The 14347-nt window shown below is 43.4% G+C and overlaps 6 protein-coding genes across 6 annotated transcripts; all 6 read left to right on the top strand.

Moving 5' to 3' along the window:
* Positions 1–2450: 2450 nt before the first annotated feature.
* Positions 2451–3173, top strand: N7537_011455 (uncharacterized protein; the record flags this gene model as incomplete). The annotated part of the gene is made up of 1 exon (XM_056902509.1): positions 2451–3173. One exon carries the CDS (start codon positions 2451–2453, stop codon positions 3171–3173), a length of 723 nt encoding a protein of 240 aa, XP_056747796.1.
* A 1751-nt stretch (positions 3174–4924) lies between these two features.
* On the top strand, positions 4925–5293 carry N7537_011456 (uncharacterized protein; the record flags this gene model as incomplete). The annotated part of the gene is made up of 1 exon (XM_056902510.1): positions 4925–5293. One exon carries the CDS (start codon positions 4925–4927, stop codon positions 5291–5293), a length of 369 nt encoding a protein of 122 aa, XP_056747797.1.
* Positions 5294–5404: 111 nt separating this feature from the next.
* Positions 5405–5854, top strand: N7537_011457 (uncharacterized protein; the record flags this gene model as incomplete). Its single annotated transcript, XM_056902511.1, has 2 exons — positions 5405–5456; positions 5508–5854. The coding sequence occupies 2 exons, from the start codon at positions 5405–5407 to the stop codon at positions 5852–5854; spliced, it is 399 nt and encodes a 132-aa protein (XP_056747798.1).
* A 1401-nt stretch (positions 5855–7255) lies between these two features.
* Positions 7256–8137, top strand: N7537_011458 (uncharacterized protein; the record flags this gene model as incomplete). Its single annotated transcript, XM_056902512.1, has 1 exon — positions 7256–8137. One exon carries the CDS (start codon positions 7256–7258, stop codon positions 8135–8137), a length of 882 nt encoding a protein of 293 aa, XP_056747799.1.
* Positions 8138–9663: 1526 nt separating this feature from the next.
* N7537_011459 (DUF3632 domain-containing protein) lies at positions 9664–10680 on the top strand (the record flags this gene model as incomplete). The annotated part of the gene is made up of 1 exon (XM_056902513.1): positions 9664–10680. One exon carries the CDS (start codon positions 9664–9666, stop codon positions 10678–10680), a length of 1017 nt encoding a protein of 338 aa, XP_056747800.1.
* Positions 10681–12832: 2152 nt separating this feature from the next.
* Positions 12833–14132, top strand: N7537_011460 (uncharacterized protein; the record flags this gene model as incomplete). The annotated part of the gene is made up of 3 exons (XM_056902514.1): positions 12833–12880; positions 12946–13159; positions 13213–14132. 3 exons carry the CDS (start codon positions 12833–12835, stop codon positions 14130–14132), a joined length of 1182 nt encoding a protein of 393 aa, XP_056747801.1.
* Between the last annotated feature and the right edge of the window lie 215 nt (positions 14133–14347).

A 14347-nucleotide genomic window follows, 5' to 3' on the forward strand; every position in this document is an offset into this window, starting at 1 on the left:
TAAAGAGGTAATCAGGAAGTCGCTGCCTATTGGATATTTCAATCATATAGAACCATGTAAGTAAGCGTTGGGTAACTCAGAAGGGGTTTCTGGAAACGCTGACAATGCAGATCCAATTTAAGGCCCAGCTACAGGGACCAGTTTTAGAATTTCAGCTTCTCAGTGAAATCGCTGAATTTGAGAGATACAACTGTACAGTCTGGACCCCAGACTCCGTCTTTAATATGGTTGTCCCTCCATTTGTGGAGTAGCACCGTCAGAGTTTCACCTGCTGAAATTTCACTACAAAATTGGGGTTGCAAAGCGTCGTCTAGTATAGGGCCGGAAATACGGTATTGAAAGAGATAAATATTTAATTCTAAGTCTTGGTATGAATTTGTATTAAGTAATGAAATGTTAATAGGCAACCAACAAATAGAGTAAGGATACCGAAGCCCGTTAAGATAGATCGGTATTTCTAATAATTTCCTAGTGTCTCTTTTATCCAAATTGCAAGAGAACTTCTTAATCCACGGGTTGGAGGTTATATTATAAAAGTAGATTGACTTCCCAGTGTGTCAACCGCTTGGAATCCAAACCAAATGACTCTTCATCTACATTAAATTATGGACGACGACTTGATTTCCCAGTTTCTGATCTACGCCCTATTATCATGGTTTGCCTTGATCATTTTCTGCATTTATAAAACTCGGCTTGGGCATATATTAAAGTATTACTGGACTGGCCGTGGCCCAAATGTATGTCTGATATTGAGATTTGCAAATTATGACAAACTGATCATATCATAGGACTAAGATGTCGCCCGGTCTCCAACTAACTACTAGTTGATATGTGGAACCATGTAAGTTCTAGTGTATTCTATCTTATTTCCTCCTTTTAATTAAGAAGTATAGTTGTACTGGATCAATTGAGTATAATGTACAAACCAATCGAGCTTTCCGGATTCGGCAGCACATGTCGTAGAAAAATATATAGTTCCGTATATCAGCACTAACTCCTCGAGTCCATCGTTTTACCACCCTATATATCCGACTTCCATGGTCGCAACACGTGCTATGAAGAGGTCTGCCTCTACCATGCAAGGAGACCCTAGTGTTACTCTTGTATGAATGTCTCCTATAACCGACATGTTTGATTTATTCTCGCTGAGATACCATCCCGCAGCGGAGTTTTCCTATCTTTCATTAACCGCAAGGGGCTAATATACCCTTGGATGGTGGAAGTTTTCAAGCCACACGCCAAATTTCACTTCAAGTCCGAACTCCCCGCTGGGATTGCAGGCCGCTGCTGTCGAATTCCTTCGAGTTCTACAGAACAAATTGGTTCTATCAGCAATAGGCTAGGGTACAGTGACGAGGAGCTTGACTTTATCTGGGAAGAAAGCAGCACTACTGGCCAGGATTGGGATACTATCTCTGAACAATTTAAAGAGAGATTCCCCTACCAGAAATGTTCTTCTGATCAAGAAATAAAATGGGAGTACTATCGCTTGCTCACTTCGGATCTGCCAGGTCTAGACCAACCTTCGGCCTCATACACCACTGAGGAAGTTTGGTTTCTCTGGTTTTATCGCGTTTTTTTTGAGAAGCAATGTGATGTTGTCTTGAAGAGCTTTCATACGCGATTCCTAGAACGCAAACCTGATACCATAACCCGTATACAGAACAATTTCTCTCAAAAGATCAAGTCTGGTACGATACCATGCCGCTGTGAGGTTTTCCTATCTTTCATTGAGCTCAGTGATCTCAAATTCCCGTGGATACTAGAAGCTTTCCCGCAAGGAAGAGCAAGATTTTCACCAAATTAAGACTTCCTGAAACCTGTGATCGCTAGTTATATATCAAATTACTCTTTGCTAATCATTCTATAATCACTCAAAATGTAGTGACCAGTTTCGGTTTTCCCCAGATAGGTAGGTTCTATTCAACGTGGCGCGTACGATATAATGGCGTCAAAAAGCCGGGGATCCCGCATAAGATCTAGAATAAGGTTTCTCTTGTTGATTCCTTTGCCACTACAACAATTGTGATAGGTCTAGTAGAAATGCAAATTGTCTTTAGCTTTAGCCTAATAAGCTTACTAGCGCTAGCTGTCTAGCACGTGTGGATGTAGTGACTTCGATCTATTGAAGTTCCCTGTATAGGATAGGTGCATAGTAAATAAGACAGTTGTTGTAATCAGTCTGATGTTTGCTCGTCAAGGAGATCTGAAAGAACTTTGCTGGTTGAGTATAAAGCTAGCCACTCTCCTAGACTTCAGCGATACAGACAAGGATCTCGATACAGTCATAAGAGTAAGCTAGACTCTTAATCTAGAGGATAATATAAATTAAATCATACCAGCACATTGGACAGTCTCTTCTCATTCTTCTTTTTATGTTTTAGACTTCTTCATACAGACAAATAGCCCCCAAAGAATCATTTGCGGGACAGTCATCAATACTTGAACCAATGAACATTAGTTCGCTTTTAACCGATCCGACGGTTTGCACACCGAAATCGACGGTCTTACCCGGTAGCACCCAGCAACATTCAGACCTATCGAGTGACTTCAGCAAACACGATAGCCAAGCCTACAAATACAATGACGAGGAACTTTGGTTTATTTGGTATCAACACGTTGTTCTTGACCAGGAATGGGACAATATCCTTGAGAGCTTCAACCACCAATTTCCGGGGCGACAACGTCCTCGTGGCAAGACACTACAAGCAGTGTACTATCGGATTATACAAAGGCTAAATTCTCTTATTGGGGAAAACCCTTCCACCGAATCTATCATTCATCACGCGAAGTTATCGTACCCGTGGATGAGCAGTCAAGTGCAATCTTCGAATATGCAATCTTCGAATATTTCCTTAACCAAGACCAGCTTCAAAGGTCGAAGGAAATACGAAGATGAGGAAATTTGGTTTATCTGGTGGAAACGCATTGCTCTCAAGAAATCATGGCGCGATGTCCTCAAGAGCTTCAACCGCAAGTTCCCAAATAACCGATCTGTTTCCATCCGCAGAATTGCATCCAAGCTCGATCGAGAGATCAAGAAGAACACGCTCCCACACCCCTGTCTGATTGAAGCTGAGGCAGGCATTTCCCATCTAGAAAAGGTGACATCTTTTATTACTCGCAAGACTCTGCCGTACCCGTGGCTGCTGGAAGCTTTGGAAACTGCTTAATCTTCTTTTTCATATGATAGGCCAGATGGATTTGAGCTCAAACATCCCATATGTATAACATCATTGAAGCATTGAGTGCCTACGGGAGGTGACTGATGTTTTTGCTACAAACGTATTTGATCTTTTCTATTTTCCGTATAGATTGCCGTATAAAATAAAGAGTTGTTAATGCGTGCTAATTGGTCATGTAAAATTTAGTCTAGCTTTGGCCTAAAAAGGTTAATACGCGTGGGCTCTAGCACGTATAGATCTAGTGACTTCGACCAATTAAAGTTCCCTGTTCAAGATAGATGCATAGTAAATAAGATAGTTGCTGTAATGAGTCTGATGTTGCTCGTCAAGGAGATCTGAAAGAACTTTGCTGATTGAGAGATCCCACCGCTATTAGGGTTAGATTAAAAGATATCGAGATATTGCCGATCTTTCATAGCCGCTGAACTATTAAAGAATACTAAGCTGGCTACTCTGCTAATTTATTTTCTCTACTCATCTCAGAAACTTCTCGCGATGAATAACTCTCCAGATACCGGATTTGAACAGATACCAATAAGCGCAATCGACAGGCTCAGAGAGTACTATCAGAATGTGCTTGAAGAGCTTAGCCTTGATGAGCTCCGCTACCTTTCTAGCATGTTAGGCGGGTCAAAAAGACGAAGCAGGAAAGGTATAGAGCCTCTACAATAAATTTAACATTTACTAACCTTCAAAGCAGATACAATCAAGTATATTCTTTTCGTCTTGCCCACGCAGCTTATGGCTCTTTTACATTTGGGAACCTCTCCCAGAACTTCGGTGAAATTAAGGGAAATATTAGGCGCAATCACACCAGTCATAATACTTGAAGAAAAATACACGAATAAGGAAATGGGTAAGTCTTCTTTTCCTATTCTCTATCATCAGAACTAAACTATGTAGGGGACAATGTGGCTGTCAATATTACGAGAAAGAGTGACGGCGGTTATACATTTGAAGTATGTCAGATGCGTGAGTGTCAAACTTCGGAGTGGCCATACACGAGTAGCCAAGATCGGCGTCCTAGCACTGCTCGGATCCTACATTCGCAGAAGTGTCAATCGACCCTTACGATGGAAATCAATAAGCATTTGAAATAGGTACATTCTGCTCTTTTTCAAGGTTCTAAATTGCCATTATAGATCACAATGCCCTTTATTCCCTTTTGATCAAATCAAGTTGATTTCGCATCTTTAGATATAAACCTGAAGTTTCAGATATCGCCATTTCTATCGACACATTCTCAAGAGGTAAGCAGGCTAGTCGTTAATATGAGTTACATCATTGCAGCACATTGGGTACTACTTCAAGATGTTGATACGGAGACACGAACCAATATGCCAGTTTCCCAAGCTTAATTTTTACTCCCACTGTTTTCAATGTAGTGCTTGGTATCAAAAGTGCAAGAGAGTTGGGGACTACTACTAACATAGGAACTAACTATCCCAAGGTTAAAAGCAAAAATATTCCATATTTTGTGGCATTCAATAGCAAAGAAGAAATCGAAAAATATTGTCAGAATCACTTCTAATTTCCTAAGTACTCGACGATCGTTCTGTACTGCACGCTTCCTCGGATCCCTTTACTATATTATAAAGCGAGCATTTCGTCAGGTTTACAACACCTTAACTTCTTCTGCCAGACAAGTCCTGTGATGTTAACCCTTCCCTACTATTAGAGTCAGGCTCTAACCAAACAAGGTTGTGCGAGATTGGTTCCCGTCCGATGCACTCGATGTTATGGAAAACGGCCTCAGCAATGTGGCTGTTGATGCCGTTTCCCTACAAGGGCTTTGCGCACAGCATCAGGCCCAGGATAACCATAGGAATCCGAAGGATGCACCCTTGGTGGACCTTGCGGTGCTTGAGACTGGTATTGTACGCGTTCGGGGGAAATATGGATTCATTCCATTAGGTAGCGATGATCCGATTATCTTACAACAACAGGCAGAAGACCTTGACTCGAAGAAAGTTCTTTGCTATCAGCGCCTAGACTCAGAATACCAGGAGCATAAAATCAGTTTGGGATATAGGATGCACGAGGGGTTACCCGACTGGTATGGTGGCCATATCCAAAACTGTCTCAGGCGCCTAGAGCAACTTGCATAACTCTTTGTATCGAACTTAAAGTATCCTGGTCGCTCATTTATCTCTCATTATATGCGCATCCGCACACTTCTGCAAACGTAGCATCAATGTTACTTCTCCACCATGTCAATAATGCCCGTCAAGCCTATCACTGGAACATTACTACAGCTTGTAACTCAATTCTGTAAGTCGGTTTGTTTTAAAGTGTGTAGCACATATCTAATTACCTATACAGTTGTTGAAATGAGTGACCCTCAATTCAGCATTGAAGACGACGCTGTCAATGTTTACATCGTTTCTACATCCCCATGGGTGCACGATGGGCCTATCACTACCGACGTTCTATACGGTATCCTTTCTCAGCATATAGGATATGTCCCTCGGGAATTCACGGACTTGGATTGTATGGTTGTGGTATACAGTCTTTTGATGATGGATTTCCTGCCTCCTATTGATCTGCGTATGTCGGTCAACCGCATACTTTACTCGCTTAATGGGAAGGACCTTACGCGTTATCTTACGGATAATTTGGATACCGAGGATAGCGATTTGCTAGAAAGTCAGCTTCAAAGAATTCAATAAGACTCTGGGGTGGGTGATTGGCTTTCTGCTAAGAACTGTCCTGATCCAATTTAGTTTGTATGTGTTACATTACTTTTATTCTACACACAGACTCCACCATAATCTACCTTTGGCACTGTGGTGGCCCTCGAATGTCACTCGCAAGGAACCTGATCATATGAGGTAAAAACGTAATTCTATCCAGTACGTGCTAACATTTTATTGCAATAGACTGTGTCCAACTACTAGTTCACATTCTCTGTAAACTCAATAGCTATAGCATTATGGCTGATAAGTCAGAGGAAGTCCCTAGAGTCAGTAGGTTGAAGAGTACCAAAGCCGCGCCGTAATAATCTTCGAGATCGCTTGAGTGAGGCCAATTTAGTAGCAGTCTAAGAATAAAAAAGGGAAGATATAGATTTAGTTATATCTAACAAACTATCCCATCTTCTGTAAGGGCTTGATAATCTTTTTTTCCAGTCAATCCTTTCCCCCGTGAGGTCAATGCGCGTCAGCCGTTAAGAATGTGTAGATCCGTTTACTTCAATTGCTCTCTATGCTAGGATGGGTGTAACAAGATAGTGCCTATAAAGGTTGTTACTAATCGGATCGTATATCATAGTATAAAACTAGTACGATTCTCTTTCTATCTAGGCCTACAGGGCAAAACAATATTGCTCTACCCTCAGGTATGCGAATCCCCATACTCGATTCTTACATACAAACTAACTTAGATTCGTATACAGAATCATAAGTCGTCAAATTTATTTTCAGAATACTGAGCGTAAAAAGGAACTAGGATTCTCACAACACACGTCAAATCACTCTATGCTATCCATTCGATAGTCACGTAAGACAAAATACAAAGGGGCTAGTTATGGTTCAGCCTAACAAGTAAGTCCTATTTCTTCACTAGAGCGTTTAACCAAGCGGGTCTAAACTTTATAGACGTGGCGCATACGATACAACGGGCGTCAAAAAGCCGGGCGTCCCACCTCTACCGCCGAAATAATGCAGCGAAGTCTGGGTTGTGGTCCTGTGAGTGCCAGTATAATGGGGTTTCGCTTGCATCATTCGTATCATGCCCCTTAGGAAGGTCTTTTGCGGTTTGGGTGTTTGATACTATTTTGTTTTGTTATCTTTAGGCTTGTCAGAACGAATTCTCAGATTTGTCACTCTACTATTGAAGAATTCCCCTTGTCTTGCTTTTTACAGTGGTGCTTATCATAGCTAGTGAGTGGCAGTCTAAGTGTGGGAATAGCGAATCAAATTCCCTCTCGAGCACCTAATATCTCGGAACAAAGTCTTGGCCGCCGAAGAGACTATATCCGGACCGAACGAGATATTGAAGGTTGGGGAATAGTCGCCTGGCAAGTGGATAAGAAGTCAGTCGACCAGGACCCAATATCATTGTTAAAACCGATGGACAGAGCATGGTATCCTGAGACATATGTCTATATTCATTGGTATGGTAGAGAAGCAAGTTGGGAATCGCGGCTTAATCTTCGATTCGTTCATGCTGGCGATGAGCTGAAGACAGACATGTTAATCTACAATGTGGCGAAGGAGCAAGAGGCTAATTACTATGAGGCACTCACAGGGGTGAGGCCGGAGTATCCCCCGGCAAATACTCATATGAAAAACAACCACTGGAGGAATGTGAATGCATACCGAGGTGCATACTGGTCTCAGCCACGTGCTGAGAAAAACAGGCGGATAACTAGAGTCGAATATGAACCAGTTATCCCGAACTCTGAAGAAATTGATGAGGGTATAGGCATGAGCAATGGTAGTAGCTTCCAAGAAGCCAATGAAGAAACTCAAGAGGGATACTATGATGTTGAGGGAGGACAGAAAGTTCAGGACGAAAGGGAACAACAAGGAGATGATATGGAAAGTTTTGAGAAAGTTCAGTTTCAGCGTGATTTAAGCCCCATCGAGGAGGAAGGTCCCATCGAGGAGGAAGGTCCCATCGAGGAGGAAGGTAGTGTTTCTGAGGGCGGATCCGTCTTTACGCCTAACGGTAGCCCTAGCCGATTTCGGTGGCATGGTCAAACACAGCAGAGATACGGTATATTTACTCCAAGAGCAACCAGGTCGCCTAGCTCTGGTTATATACCTCAGGGGGGTAGAGATCAGGCCCGGGGAATACCGGAAACGCCAAATAACCGGGGTATACTCAACCGGGGAAATCAACAATGGATACCACCACGGGGTAACCAGCAGCGACAGACACCACAGTCCAGTCAGGGTAGCCAGCAGCGACAGACACCGCAGTCTAACCGCTCCAACCGCTCTAATTAGCCGGGCAATCAACAACGGACACCGCAGTCCAACCAGGGTACTCAGCAGCGACAGACACCACAGTCCATCCAGGGTAGCCAGCAGCGACAGACACCGCAGTCTAACCGCTCCAATCGCTCCAACCACATTGACCATCGCAGTACGGAATCAATCACGGCGATACCTGTGAACAACCCTCGTCCGACCCAGGTGCAACGCGGTCGAGGCCGCCCCCCCCCCCAAACCGTACCATACCACGACGTAGCGCTTGACTTATAGGGCGGCCTTAAGTCTGTACAAACCTTCGTTAGTTATTTCATGCTACAAATCGTCATACCAGATCAATTTCAAAAGTTCAATTGTATAATTTTGATTAAATATTGTAATGGGGACATGGAATGGGAATTGTGGACCTAGGGACGCCGCGTGAGCGCTGTTCCAGGATTACTGCGAAATTGACATCCGATGGTAGGTGAAAGGGAATCAGGCCTGGACTGATCAGGATTCGTCGAAACTTAAGAGCGAAATTTGCTTTGACTTCAAGGACCAGGATAGCGAGTACCAGCAATACTCCAGATCTGCCCTGAGAGACTGGGCCAGTAGTCGTATGAGCTAGATATAGACATTCGTCAGTAGCTTATGACAAAATAAAGGCTAAGATGAAGCACAGTAAAAGGAGACGTGGAAACCGTAAACTTGTGAAGCCACCGGTGTTTATCCGGAAGGCATAGGAACAAGCTCGGGAAGAATTAGTCCTATCGCTTGATTGAGGTTATCACATATAACGAGTTCAACTTTAATATTTCATTTGCTGAATTTTGGTACTTCGTTTTAAGCACAAGAACAGGGGCGACCAATATTATTGCAGGAACAAACCCGTATCGGCCGGGTACAATGACAGCCATGAGGGCCGCAAAATCCATAGCATCGCTAAAAGGTTATTAGCAGGTCACTGAGAAGCCAGATAAAGCAATCTTACCCTCTCTTCATCTCGGACTAACAAGCTTGGCCGTTCATTATGTTCAGAATCATCGACGTAGTCTGGGTAACCTGTAGCGACTGTCAGGTCGTTAGGTGGAAAAGCAACTAAGGAGAGGACTGGCAGGGCCAAGGCGCTGAAGAGCAGGACCCTGATGCTGGTCTGCATTGTCGAAGCGTGGAAGGGAATGCTTAAGTAGTTGGTGGGGCTAGAAACTATTCCCTTTTTTATACAGTATTCAAATGGAGTTATGTGACGTAGGGAGATCTAGACAAGGGAAAAGGCCGGAAAATTTAGATCCTTGTACCCTACCAACAACACCAAATTGGCCAAGTCGGATAACCTTCCGATAGGTCAAGTCTCAGACTGTTGCAATGTGGGGTGGTATTGTGTGAATAGCAGTACTACGTGTTATCTACTCAGTGTCACGTTCTCACATAAGACGAAGTGACTTATCTTTTTTTCTTCTTCCTGCCCTTCTTAGCATAGCCAGCACTTCCATTTTGTTATCCTATTTCAACGTTTCTTCGGCCTCTCTTAGGTTTCCCGTTAACCTGTTACTATTAACATGTCTTATACCAACAACTCCTATTCTCTCCCCAGTAGTCGCACCGAAAAATGTGCTCCTGACCCTACGTACCCGAGAGGAAACCTTGAAGACCTTCGGAACCTTCTACTCAGTATTAGCGAGTGGTACACCGAAGGAAAGCGGAGTGTTTCACTTATAGAGGACTACCTGCTTGATGCGTGGGACGTACTCATTCAAACCTCGAAGATGACTCCCTCGACGAGCCCAGAACAAGACAGCCTCGTTGTTCTTATCTCAAGCATCAAGGAATTTGGAATCCTTCACCGCAACGAGAGAGATACCCAGGAACAAGAGACTACAATGTTTTCAAACGGACAGAAATTCTGGATCGATCTTCCTTATCTGGCAAGAAAGATGCAGCATTCATGGATTATTGAGTCACACCAGTATACCACTACCGAGCGAGCCAATTTCGCAGTGTTGACTGCCAAGCTATGCGCTGGCGGGATATGTGAAGCTGAGCTGAGCTTCGTTGCTCTCTGGTTACTCAGAGAGACACTTGAGGTACAGCGGCCTCTGACGAAGCAACTGGATATTCCGAAGAGCGAAAATTCGCTGTCAATCACTGAACTACTTCCTGCCTGCTTCTCATGGCTCTCGAACGCCAAATTCAAGCTTATAAAGTTAGTAGCGCAAAATTACGACCCTACTTTGTCTATGGTTATTGAATCAAATCACCAAATCCATATGGACATCGGAGATCTCGCAGCCAAAGCAAACATCACTCAACCTGGTTTTAGTCTTCCACGATGGGTGTTCTGGAGACTACGTCTCAAAGAGTTAAGCCGTTGTGGAGATGCAGTTATCGCTAAGCTAGCGGAGCAGAGTTTTAGCGAGATGGTTCACACCGGAGTTGTGTTGGGTATTGTTGTTCATGGCGAGAGGAATTACTTTGAAAAAGTCAATGAAGCACTTATTGCGGAGTTCAAAGCAAAAGGTATGACTGAAACTGTTGATGCAAGTGATATCAATATCAATATGGACTGGGCAGACTAACTCCTTGGCGAGGTTTGTTTTCTTTCAGTTTCAGGATCAAGCTGCACCCTTAGCAGAATCTACTTTGGTCAAGATAAAGTTCGCGTAGAGATTTATGTTGGTAATCAGTTTTTCCATATGCCTACATCAATTCGTATTCTCACTTTGAATCCTAGAATACGGTTCGCAGACACACTACGGACAGCGGATAAACATCGTCATGGCGTTCAAAGATTCCTTCTCCACCTTGGAGTAGCATGACCCCATTATACTACTATATATGCATTGCCGCTTTTCTGTTGCCGGCACTTATAAATAAACATCCGGCGCAATATTCTTCCGGTGGCCGATTTTTACGAAAGCTGATCGTACCGGTGAAGATGAATGTAGCTTTTCTTCCACATGAAGTCTTAGCATATTATGTAATTAATGTTGCATAGTTAACTAGTTATCCAATGAAAACCATGCGATCCTAACAGAATCTCGAGAATATGGGTCTAACGCCACGTGACGTAGGTAAACATGTACAAAGGTAATAATGTACAGAGGTAAAAATGTACAGAGGTAAAAATGTACAGAGGTAAAAATGTACAGAGGTAAAATTGATCCAATGTAAGATATAGTATTAAAATTTTGGAGTCAACTTATGCTACATATAAGACTATCAAATGCCTAACTTGACAAAGTATAAACCTTGAAAAGGACTTCATTTGTAAAATTTCTTCAATACTAGTATTCTGTGGATAATGAAGCCTTCTTTGAGACCTACCCTCAAACCTGGACCTGCTCCTAGGCTTGCTGCCAAGCCTACGTTACGAGCGCCCCAGTATACCGAGGAGTATTATGATATCGCAGAGCCACTCATTGCGTCCATCCTTTGGGGTCGCTTCAACGAAAAACAACAGGCCTCTATTCAGCTTGACTCTGTAAATGGTCAGATTCAAGCAAAGAATATCAGATATACAGTAATATTCGAAATCAGCTTTACCTCTACACTCTCTTGCACTATTTCCTAGAGACCCACATTAGCAGCGCTAGTCCAAGCTAGGAGACCGACCCGCCTACATTGCATCCAACAATGTAACTTTACGAATCATAGTAAATTACAGTAATTAGCGCATCAATTAATTACCTACGCCACCTCGATTGGTTTTTACTCTAGATCAAATAAGCTATATCTTTGAAGTTTATGATCACTGACAAACCAATCTTATGTGGTGTCCTATTTACTTCTGACAGAACTCTTATGTAATGAGAAATTTCTCACATGACACAGTAGCCCGATTAACGATAAAGATCCTGTATATCCGAACGAAGTGTTCTCTTACCTCTCATTAGAGGCAAGTTAAGAAACTCTGTGGGCATATCATCATAAAGCGCCCAGCCATATTCACCATATTCCTGTGCCTGTAGCTTGACAACAAAAACGTCCCCGTAAAGAAATCGGTCATTCAGAATTTCTTGGGGGAAGTTGGCATTTTCTGGAAGATCATCAATGGCAAAAGTGAAAAAGATGATATAAATCCCATTACAAATCGGGTCCAACTGTTCGGTGACTTCAAATCTCACTTTGTCCGCGTAACGCCATGGATCTGGGGTAGACCAATATTCTCGCATGTCTGGTACATGTCCGTCAAAAGAGAATCTATGGTTGCTCTGTGACGTCGTCCGTAGGGGCACTAAATGGGGAGATTGTCCGTCGGCAGGAAAGCGGGCAGCCATAATCGTGACAGGTGTTGGTGTGGGTACCTGCTCTTCTTGGCTTCTGAAAAAGCTTTGGATGTAGGCCCACATATTCACAACCAAGTCAATAGCTATAGGAACGTTAATTTGAGTGAATGCAATATCATTCGACAATCGCCTCGTACCAGGAATATAGTGGTAGATGTACGCTGATATTGCCTGCTAAACTGATAGTCACAAGAGTAGGCGATTTTCCGAAAGGCAACGAGAGATGTTTTGGCTCGTGACTAGCGTGGGAGAAAAGCTTGGATGGGCAAATAGTTGTTTAAGAGGACCAAGTCGTGCGGGGAATTCGATCAGGATCCTGTTATCTGGGTTATGTAAGCTTATTGCTCTGTTTGCTCTAATCCTTGCATGGGCCGAAAAATTTAGATTATCTTTCATCACTATTACTAGAATTTAACCTGACTAATCAAAGGTACAAGCATTGATGCAATATGGGCGGACCCGTCTCCTAACGTGTACTAGCGCTGCTAATGTGGGGCTCTGGGAAATAGTGCAAGAGAGTGTAGAGGTAAAGCTGATTTCGAATATTACTGTAAGGCCCCTAAGGTAAATGGATGCATCGATATTGCCGCTTTCAAGGCAGCCGCAGAACAGCTAAATCAAGCTTCAACAGCCTTTGCGGGAAGCAAAGACACCAAATTGTTTTTTATTGCCAAGCAAGACCTGGAAGAATGCATCAGAATAGGCAAATTGCCCAAGTCTTGGAACATTGAATGGGAGGTGTTTTTGGATTTTCATCGTGAACGAGTTGGTATGACTTTCTTCACGGCCGACCTGATCCTACAATTCTTAACCGATATACAGGTCGTTCGAACGCAGACGGCAGTCAGCATAAAAGTATTTCGATCGCTCAAAGGGATATATTTGAGGAAGAGGAAGAGGGATACAATGATGAGGATGTAGAGGTGGAATACCATGAATATTCCGGTGTTGATTATGAGGAGGAAGAGGAGGAGGCCGCTGTCCAGAATGGTTACTACGAGGACGAGAATGATTATAGAGATGAATACGATGATGATGACAATAGGGTGGAGGAGTATGGCGGACATACTGACGAAGAAAATGAGGACGGGTACGACGAATATAGCGGGGATGATAGCGAGGACGATGACAAGGATGAGGACTCTCACGAGGATGAGACCGATCAAGAGAATCCAGGTCATGATTCTATCGGCGAAGGCCCAAAATTTGCCTACCACACAGAGCGTGAGCTAGAGTGTGTCGATATTAGTTTGATCAGACGTCGAGCACAAAATCATTATGGGTTACTTTTGACTTCGGGGTCCATCTTAGGGTGGCGAAAGACTAAGTCCGAAGGTCTATTAGCAGTGATGGGATATGAATGTCGGGGTAATCGGACTTCCCGTGTGAAGCAGCACAAGGATACAAATGGTGCGCAGGAGTCTGTGATGAAAGACCGCTCGTTATCAATTCTTGGGGTTGGTCTGATAGCTTGGGAAGTGGATGCAATGTCCGTCTTTGAACCAATAAAGTCTCTCTACCCGACTCCGAACGGGACATATCCGGCTACATTTATTGCAGTGCGCTGGGAGGGTGATGTCTGGACATGGGAGTCTCGCGAGGATTTCCATTATTTGATGGGGGACCTTAGTCAGTTCGAAGTCGACATCCTGTTATACTTCATGGCAATATCTCAGGAAGGAGACTACCTCAAGTCCATGACTGGGAAGAGACCGAAATTCCCAGGTATCGCAAGCACCTAAGGTATCAATTGAACTGGAGGGACCGGGATGATTGCCGAGTTGGGAAGAGCTCCTTATTGCGGTTAGGATGATAAAGTGCTTTCCGCCACCCAATGTTTTATGTATGTTATTTCAGTTTTGTGCAATCTAATCGGGTCACGTACATATGCACGCATGATCAATCACACAAAGTAGTGTCCAATCGTCTCTTAGTCGAACAGTTGGCTCTCGGGTAT

The sequence above is a fragment of the Penicillium hordei genome (assembly GCF_028827395.1).
Source record: "Penicillium hordei strain IBT 12815 chromosome Unknown utg000006l_segment0_segment0, whole genome shotgun sequence".
Classification (NCBI taxonomy): Eukaryota; Fungi; Ascomycota; class Eurotiomycetes; order Eurotiales; family Aspergillaceae; genus Penicillium; species Penicillium hordei.